Consider the following 10,186-nt stretch of genomic DNA (forward strand, 5'->3'; position numbering starts at 1 on the left):
ATGGAACATTTTGGGGATTTTATCTTTTTCATTGTGTTCAGTCCCACCACAATGCTGGGAGCTGTTGTTCTCCTGCTTGTACTTTATCTTGTTTCTATCATTTTCATCTCTAAGGAAAAAAGAAATGAACCCCCAGGACCGAGACCTCTGCCCCTGCTTGGTAACCTGTTGCAATTAGATCTCAAGAGACCCCACAAAACTCTGTGTGAGGTAAGGTAATCTTCTCAAGATCTGAATCAAAAGAAGCCAGTTTAAACATATTACAATACTTAATCCTATGTTATGGCCCCAGCAGGGCCTCCTCTGAAATGTTAGGGGAATGTAACATGCTATTTAATTTTTTTTTGAATGATTCTCCCAGCTTTCAAAGAAATATGGCTCTGTATTTACTCTTTACTTTGGAACCAACAAAGTCGTGGTCCTGGCTGGATATGAGACAGTCAGAGAGGCACTGGTCAACTATGCAGAGGAGTTTGGAGAGCGCAACATCTCCCCGATACTTAATGATATAAACCGAGGTCATGGTATGATACTTTTATATTGTGGTTTATTAAGTTTAATTTCATGTTCACAAATCATCCACCCATTCTGTGTCAGCCCAGGGGAAATTGCAGGTTTTGTTATTTGTGATCACTAGAGATATAAGACAACATGATCGAAACAGGCTACACAATTAACAGCATGTTTCCTCATGTTTTGCAACAGCTGACCAATATCATGAAGTCCAGGTTTCCTTTCAATCAGAAAAATAATATTTCAAAAATAATTTTTAAAGGTTTAGTGGTGCATATTCCTTTGTTCATGGATGTCTGCCATGAGTTAAGTTCTGCTATTTGTGACAAAACTCTGTTTTGTAGTTTGAGTTCAGTTGATAGTTGGCTTTATAATAACATTTCACCAATGAGACAGATGGAAATGCCAGATCAAAAGTGATAAAATTACTCTGGAATAAAAAATAAAGACCTATAGAGTTATGGTTGAAAACCTTAAAAATGGATGATTTTCTTTTTGAAGAAATGCTGATTTTATTTTATTTTTTTTGCTCTGGTCTTTGCTGTTTTGCTTGGTTAAGATCAAATTGAGCAACAGCCTCCTTCACTCTCAAATTCCTTTATCATAGTTCTACTTTGAGGATTTTACATTTACCACACATTAGCATGTTATATGACCAGCTAAAGTCACTTTCCGTTGCTTATCCAACTCAGAATCAGTGGTAGGTTGAGGTGGTTTGATGCTTTATATTTATTTTGTAATTATCTTTTTTTCTTGCTTTGTAAAAGTCGTCACTCTGCTGCCTCCAGACTTATCCATGTTTGAAATAATCAGCACATGATTGGGAAACCCTGGACTGACATATCGAGATGATAACGACAGCAGTCTGACCTCGTACTTGATTGGTGATGTGAAAGAGAATTAACACAGGAAAAAACAAACAAACTTTGAAATGAGGACCTCAGTTGTGAAGCACGAGAAGTACATGCTGAAACACAAAATTACATAAAACGCACACTGTCAGTTTTTTTTATTTGAGTTAAGGCATGAATGCAAAATTGGGAACTCTGCCACAGAGACTACTGCTGAAACAAAGCTCTGTGCTACAAGCCTGATTGTTCATTTGTGCCTCTGCTGAACTGTTGGATGTCAGCCTCTGGCTGCTAGGCTGGAGCAGACATGCATTATACCTTATGTTTTATAGGAATTTTGTTTGCAAATGGAGAATCATGGAAAGAGCTGAGACGTTTTGCCCTCACCAACCTCAAAACCTTTGGGATGGGCAAAAGACTTTCTCAGGATAAAATCCTGGAGGAGTGTGGCTTTCTGATTCAAGTGATTGAAGAGCATAAAGGTATGGCGATAGTGTGTGTACATGTAAGTGATGACATTGTGTGTTGAAGCAGTTTTGAACCCCGAACTTCAACTTAAAGGATTTAAAAAAAAAAAAATTTGCGCACCTCTAAATTTTGTGCATTTCTGTTAGCACGTGTATGGATTTATTTATTTTAGATTTTGTTCCCCCTTGTGTGTCAATTTACAGGAAATGCTTTTGATACAGCTCTTCCAATAACTTACGCAACAGCCAACATTATCTCCTCTATTGTGTATGGAAGCAGATTTGACTACGGTGACCCTGTATTCAAAAGGATGGTGAAGCGAGCCAATCAAACCATATGTGTCTCAGGTTCTGCATCAGTCCAGGTTGGCTTTTTGACTTGACGCTGTTTTTAACATAAATGACACAAAAGACGAAAGATCCACTAATATTAGCAGTGTGCACATGATCGAGGTCTAAATTGATACTGTTACAGCTTTAACAGCAATCAGCATCCGTTTTCATGCTGATTCAGATTCGATGAGTTGGTAAAGTTAGCCACGATCACATACATTCATATATGGAGATAGAAAATTCTGTGAGACTAAAATCTTATAAAAGCAGCTTAAATTAGCAACAACAAACAGACATCATGACCTGATGTTTAGGCTACTACATGGGCACCAGCCGCTCCCACACGACGACGGGTCAGGACCTCCTCCACTCCCACGCTTTCGGGTAACGCCAGTGGGGGTGGCGGCGGTGTCGGCCAGGACCAGATCCGAGCTGCCAGGTTCTCAATCACCTGCATCCCACGCTCAATCCGATCCTTGAGTTCTTCCTGCTGGCGGCGTAGCACCGCTGCCTGCTCCCGCTGTGTGGCCATCAGCTCGGCCACCATTTGGGCCAACTCCTTGCTGGCCCGCAACACTGGTCCTGGGTCTGCCGTGTCCCCCCTCCTGGGTTTCAGTAGGGGAGACCGGGGATAGTTGTAACATTTTTGACATCTCTGTCTGTAAACTGAAGCTCTTTTAAGGTAGTGGATTCAAAATTTAATGCAAAGTATTTACATGTCTCTGCTATTAAATAGTGCAGCTATTTTCTCTGCAGCACAATTACCCATTGCATGGTATGGTCTCAAACACAAAGAGTGAAATGTTACAATTAACCCCATAGTCTGGGTTAGTTGTAACATGTCCTGGGGTGAAATGTAACACAATGAAATAAGGGTACTGACAAAACATTAACATGTAATCTTTTTTATTCAACACGTGAATGCACTTAGAGCCATTTATGTAGCTGTGTGTGTGTGTGACAGAATGCAGAAATCTAGCTTTTGAACATATTCCAACCCCCCAAAAAAGACAAATTATGGAATTTTCTGCAACTGAATATTTCATTAATTTTGGTTGGTCTTCCTTGAGTTTGGCCTCGTTGGCTCAGTGGGCATTATAACCTACAACTCTTGCACCAACTTTTGAACATAACAATGAAGCTGAAAAAATGTAGTTGTGCACCAGCATCGCAATTCCATTACTCTTTATCATGGCTTACCTTGGTGTGGTTTGCAAAGTGCTTCAGAAAGATGAGGAAATCTGTTTCTTGCACCCATCCTGATTTATTTCCACTACCAATACTTCCTACTGGTCCATCTCTGACAAAGTGGTCTGCATAATGTATGTGTGGGAACACAAACAGTGGTTGTGTTGCCAATGGCATTAATCGCATATACAAAGGCGACCAGTGAACCTCTCTGCTGATGTCGTTGCCCCAACTTGTTTAATATAAGTTAAAGTAATAGTGTGGTAAGTTGTAACATCTGCATTATTGTTACAACTAACCCAGACTGTTGCTGTTACAACTGACCCAGACTCCTATAGCCATGAACTAGCTAACATTACAGCCAACGGCTAAAACATTAGCACTAAAGACCTACACAGAATATATCCCCATAGACATACAAATAACATAATTTAAGTTTGATGAGTTTAACTGCAAAGCAGATAATGCTATTAGAAATTGAAATAAAGTAGAAAAACTTACTTTTTGGCATACAAATTACTTTTTTCGTGTTAAATTGTCTGTGTTTGACAAAATGTGCTGATTTTTCACATGTGATAGCAGAACTGAATTGGGCATGCACAGGATGAATCACATCATTTGAAACTTAGCCCTGACTGGAGAAATTGGAAGTGTTACAACTGACCCACGTTACAACTATCCCCGGTCTCCCCTACCACTGTAAATGAACCAAAGCAGAGCCGACGTTTTTTTATGCTCTTTAAACTCTCACGGTTGCTGTTCTACACACTGGCTGCAGCTTTGCAGCTCAGCCGAACAAAAACAACAACACGACAGGAGCCATTTCACACTTTAAAGCCGACAAGGCGACTGCCCCGCAGACCACACCCCGGCACAACAGGATAGAGCCAAAGCTGTAGCGCTGCCGTTAGCAAATCTGGCTCTGTGATGCATTGGAAATCTGACTGTTTGCTTTTTCACAATATATTGTCTTCTGATTTATAAATTTGTTCGTTGTTCATTGACCCAAAGATAGTAATTCTTAATCATGAGATACAATAAAATGTATATATGACACAATATGCACTCAGTCATTAAGAGAATACATGGTAACGCTACCTGAAAATATTATATTTAGATGCACCGCAACAGTAACTTTGTTAATTGTGACTTAAATGATTTCTGCGTGAGAAATTCTAAAACAAATTAAGTCATCGCTGCTTTCATATAAAGGAAAACCAGGATTAAGTGAAACAATGTGTAATAATACTGTATTGACCTTTTTAAGTATATAAACTGTGTCATATGACAAAGTAAAATGTATTTAATTTTATTTCTAATAACTCAGTGTCCTTACTTGGAATAAGCTTTGTTTTACTGTTTTTTTCACAGCTTTTTAACATGTTTCCTCGGCTGTTCAGTTGGATAAAAAACCGCCAGGTGGTGTTAAAAAATGTTGAGATGACTGTCAGAGATATAAAGAATTTAACTAAGCATCTGAAAGAGACTCTGGAGCCCGGACTGTGCCGAGGGCTTGTTGACTGTTTTCTGATTCGGAAACAGAAAGAAGTAGTAAGACAATATGCTTTTTTTAAAAAAATAAGATAAGATAAGATGACCTTTATTAGTCCCACACGTGGGAAATTTGTTTTGTCACAGCAGGAAGTGGACAGTGCAAAAGTTATGAAGGACAATTAGAATAAAATAAAATAAGAATAAATACAGTACACAACTGTACAGAATAGAATAAAAATAGAATACTATATACAGTAGAATAAAATAGAATAAAATATACAATAGGATAAAAATAGAATACAAATGCTATATACAACAGAGTGAAAAATACAACGGTGCCAGAAAGATTATTGCACATTTGTGTTATTGCACATTTGTGGATGTGTGTGTATGATCAGTTAAAGTCTTTGTTGTGGAGTCTGACAGCAGTGGGGAGGAAAGACCTGCGAAATCTCTCCGTCCCACACCGTGGGTGCCGCAGTCTCCCACTGAAGGAGCTGCTCAGTGCTGTCACAGTCTCATGCATGGGGTGGGAGATGTTGTCCAGCAGGGATGACAGCTTAGCCACCATTCTCCTGTCACTCACAACCTCCACTGGGTCCAGAGGGCATCCTAGAACAGAGCTGGCCCTTCGGATCAGCCTGTTCAGTCTCTTCCTGTCCCCAGCAGAGATGCTGCCACCCCAGCAGACCACACCATAAAAGATGGCTGAGGCCACCACAGAGTCATAGAAGGTCTTCAGGAGTGGGCCCTCCACTCCAAACGACCTGAGTCTCCGCAGCAGGTACAGCCTGCTCTGCCCTTTCCTGTAGAGGGCGTCTGAGTTATGAGTCCAGTCCAGTTTGCTGTTCAGATGAACACCAAGGTACCTGTAGCTGTCCACAGTCTCAATGTCCATACCTTGGATGTTCAGTGGTTGCAGTGGAGGATGTTTGTGCCTGCGGAAGTCTACCACCAGCTCCTTGGTTTTACTGGCATTGATCTGGAGGTAGTTCAGCTGGCACCAGTCCACAAAGTCCTGAGTCAGTCCTCTGTACTCCTTGTCGTCCCCATCAGTGATGAGGCCGACTATAGCAGAGTCATCAGAGAACTTCTGCAGGAAGCACTGGGTGGAGTTGTGGGAGAAGTCTGCAGTGTAGATGGTGAAGAGGAACGGTGCCAGAACCGTTCCCTGTGGGGCCCCCGTACTGCAGACGACCCTGTCCGACACACAGCCCTGAGTCCTCACATACTGTGGTCGGTCGGTGAGGTAGTCCAAAATCCAGGTAGTGAGGTGATGGTCCACTCCAGAGTTCTCCAGCTTGTCCTTCAGAACCGAGGGAAGAATAGTGTTGAAGGCACTGGAGAAATCAAAGAACATGATTCTCACAGTGCTCCCAGCGGTCTCCAGGTGAGCGAGGGAGCGATGTAGGAGGTGAATGACGGCATCATCCGCTCCAATGCCAGGCTGGTAGGCAAACTGAAGTGGGTCCAGTGATGAGCTCACAAGGCGCCGAAGCTGAGCCAGGACCAGCCGCTCCAGGGTCTTCATCAGGTGGGATGTCAGAGCCACCGGCCTGTAGCTGTTGAGGTCCTTGGGGCGTGAAGTCTTTGGCACTGGTACAACACAGGAGGTTTTCCAGAGCTGTGGGACTCTTCCCAGCCTCAGGCTCAGGTTGAAGAGGTGCTCCATCACACCACACAGTTGGTCCGCGCAGGACCTGACGACCCTCGAGCTGATGCCATCTGGACCCGCTGCCTTCTTGCCATTAATCCTCCTCAGTTCCCTCCTAACCTGGGTGGCTGAGAGAGACAGTCTGGAGCCTTGATTTGATTGTGTATTGGATGCTGTTGTTGGGGGTGGGGAGGAGTGAGCAGGGTGAATAGAGGAGGTGTGAAGTGTCTGAGGTGTCAGAGGTGGAACAGCAGCAGTGGGGGTGGTTGAGTCTGCAGCCGATGTTGGAGACTGCCTCATGGCTGAATCAAATCTGTTGAAGAAATGATTCAGTTCATTTGCCCACCTCACATCCCTCCCAGGCAGAGAGTTCTGATGTTTGTGGCCCGAGATGGTTCTGAGGCCTCTCCAGACTTCACCAACGTTATTTTGCTGAAGCTGGTTCTCCATCTTCTGCCTGTAGCTATCCTTCCCATTCCTTATCAGTCCCCTCAACTCTCTCTGCACCCTTTTCAACTCCTCTTTGTCTTTGGATTTGAAGGCCCTCCTCTTCTGCTTGAGGACAGCTTTAATTTCCAGGGTAATCCAAGGTTTGTTGTTGGAGAAACACCGTACAGTCCTGGTAGGTACGGTGTTATCCACACAGAAATTAATATAGTCCGTATCGCATGTGGTAAGGCTGTCGATGTCCTCTCCGTGGTCGTCACAGATCACCTCCCACACAGTCGACTCAAAACAGTCCTTAAGAGCCTCCTCGCTCTCCTGCGACCATCTCTGTACTGTGCGGGTGGCTGGTGGCTCCCTGCGCACTAAGGGCTCATACACAGGGACAAGGTGCACCAGGTTGTGATCAGATCTGCCCAGGGGAGGGAGAGGTGATGAACTGTATGCCTCTTCAGCATTGGCATACAGTAAGTCCAGTGTTTTATTGTCTCTGGTTGGGCAGGTCACATACTGGGTGAAGGTGGGCAGTGTGGAGTCCAGTGAGGCATGATTAAAGTCCCCTGATATTATGAGGAGGGCTCTCGGAGATTGTGTTTGCAGTCTGCTGACCACTGAGTGGAGAGTGTCACAGGCTGCATCCGCGTTGGCCGAGGGGGGGACATACGCTGTTATCGCGATAACATGCGAGAATTCCCGGGGCAGGTAGTACGGACGCATGCTAACGGCTAACAGCTCAATGTCTCTGCTGCAGAGTTGTTCTTTTACAGTGATGTGCCCAGGGTTACACCATCTGTCATTCACAAACACTGCCAGTCCCCCTCCTTTCCTCTTACCACTGTCTCTTGTCCTGTCCGCTCGCAGCAGCTGGAATCCCGGTAGTGTCACGCTCGTGTCCGGAGTTAGCGGTGTTAGCCACGACTCCGTTAGCATCATGATGCTACATTGCCGGTACTCCCTCTGTGACCAGGTTAGCGACGTGAGCTCATCCAATTTATTGTGCAAAGACCGTACATTTCCAATAATTACAGAAGGAAGAGATGGTCGATAACGTCTCCTTCTCGGGCGACGGCGCTCCTTCCCAGCACGACACCCCCGTCTTTTCCTCCTCAGCTCGCTGGGAATGTCGGGTCTGTCCGCCGGCAGTACTGCTGTGGGACGCAGCGCTAACAGCTGATCCTTACTGTAAACAAAGGATCCCTGCTCTGGGTCCCCACACACGGGTGAAAAAAGTAGAAAAAAACTAAGAAAAACGACCAGAACTAGCACAAAACGGTAGAACATGGTTGCAGAGTCTAATTACTAATACGTTAGTTATAGAAAAATTACGAGAAGAAAAGATAAGAAAGAAAGAAACTCGGAATGAGCAGAGCTGCTGTAACAGGCTGCTGCACACGGGGGGCGCCGGAAGTGATGATTATGGTATCATTATTTACACTTTAGGTTTGATAGCAATGAGCAATGTGAGTGTTGCTTCTTTTAGGACTCCTGTGTTTTGGATACTCACTACAATGAGGAGAACTTGACATTCACAGTGAGCAACCTGTTTGCTGCTGGCACTGACACCACAGCAGCCACACTGAGATGGGGTTTGCTGTTAATGGCCAAATACCCACACATACAGGGTAAGGAACTGGACAAGACATGCAAGTCTCACCATAAAGGGATGTGCATGATAAGAAATACTACATGGTGCATTATGTATGGTAATAACACATAAATATATAGAGTTCAGTGTCCTGTTGGGGTACAAGACCAAGGACTTCAGTTATGGGCTTACTGACATTTCAGCATGTGATATCAGAGCGAAAAGGCAAAAAATTAGGAGTTTTGTCTTTGTTACTACCAGTTAGTGGAAAATAAATACACAACATGTCATATGCAAACATGTACACCATAACAATATTCTGTGTATAATTTTAGAAACTTGCTTTTACACAGTTTAGCAGATCTGTTAAAACTAATGCAGACAAATGTGTTTCTTTCTTTTGTCTCTGCAGAGCAGGTCCACGAGGAGCTGAGCCGGGTAGTAGGAAGCCGTCAAGTTTGTGTAGATGACCGGAAAAACCTGCCGTACACTGATGCAGTCATTCACGAGACTCAGAGACTGGCGAATATTGCCCCCATGTCTCTTCCTCACCAAACTAGCCAAGATGTCACCTTCAAGGGATACTTTATCAAAAAGGTCAGCTGCTGTACCTAAATATATTTTAACATCTTGATTCACTTCTGATAACCTGAAACGATTCTGTAGATATCTACATCTACATGAGAAATCTTCTTGGTTTCCTGCAGGGAACTATTGTGTTTCCTCTTCTCACCTCTGTCCTGTATGATGAGAGTGAATGGGAGAGCCCACACACTTTTAACCCTTCACATTTTCTGGACAAAAAGGGTCAATTTGTCAAGAGAGATGCCTTCATGCCCTTTTCTGCAGGTATGACAACTTTGATCAAATGTACACTTCCACAGATGTGATTGGATTTAAATGAGTGTAAACTGCTCTTGCAGGTCGCAGGGTGTGTCTCGGAGAAGGTCTCGCTAAGGTGGAGCTCTTCCTCTTCTTCACCTCCCTCATTCAGCGCTTTCGTTTCACTCCTCCACCTGGAATCACAGAGGATGAACTGGATCTCACACCAGCTTTGGGATTCACCACCCCTCCTTCATCTCATATGCTGTGTGCTGTCAGTCGCCAGTGAGAGACACATGGAACTTGACATTATAGCGTTTACTTGTGACAATAGCATAAGCATTGTTTTTATCATTCTAACCCAACAGCAAACAGATGTCAGCATTCTGAACAACAGGCAAAGGCAGATGTCAAGGGAACAGATTTTTCTGACTGCTTTTCGGTTTTACTCCCTACAGTTTTAAAAAAATATCTGTACTTTCTACTTATTACGTTTCAAAACAGGCTCATTACTTTAGCTGTAACGCATTTGGGGGGAGTTAATATCTCATCATTGTGGACCTTTGTTTATTTATTAATCACCAGTGGAAAAAAAGACGACATGTGTCAAAGTCAGGGATTTAAAGTGATTTTTGTAAGTGTCAGTAAATTTCCAATGCAACTTTCCTCTCAGCTCAACAAACATCACAAACACACAAAGTGTTTGTGTGCAGTTTATCTCAAAGTGTGTTGCTAGCTAAAGGTCCAGCTGCTGTGTTTCACACTGAGAGAACAGAAAGAGAGCTAACTTCACTCAGAGATGGATTCAGATAAGAAAGACAGGACAGGAGAGGAA

The 10,186-nt window shown here is 43.5% G+C and overlaps 1 protein-coding gene across 1 annotated transcript; it reads left to right on the forward strand.

Moving 5' to 3' along the window:
* On the forward strand, positions 1-9,640 carry LOC134626245 (cytochrome P450 2K1-like). The gene is made up of 9 exons (XM_063471879.1): positions 1-210; positions 362-524; positions 1,697-1,846; positions 2,036-2,196; positions 4,724-4,903; positions 8,425-8,566; positions 8,942-9,126; positions 9,237-9,378; positions 9,453-9,640. The coding sequence occupies exons 1-9, from the start codon at positions 1-3 to the stop codon at positions 9,638-9,640; spliced, it is 1,521 nt and encodes a 506-aa protein (XP_063327949.1).
* The last annotated feature ends 546 nt before the right edge of the window (positions 9,641-10,186 follow it).

Source organism: Pelmatolapia mariae, linkage group LG4 (genome assembly GCF_036321145.2).
Source record: "Pelmatolapia mariae isolate MD_Pm_ZW linkage group LG4, Pm_UMD_F_2, whole genome shotgun sequence".
NCBI lineage: Eukaryota > Metazoa > Chordata > Actinopteri > Cichliformes > Cichlidae > Pelmatolapia > Pelmatolapia mariae.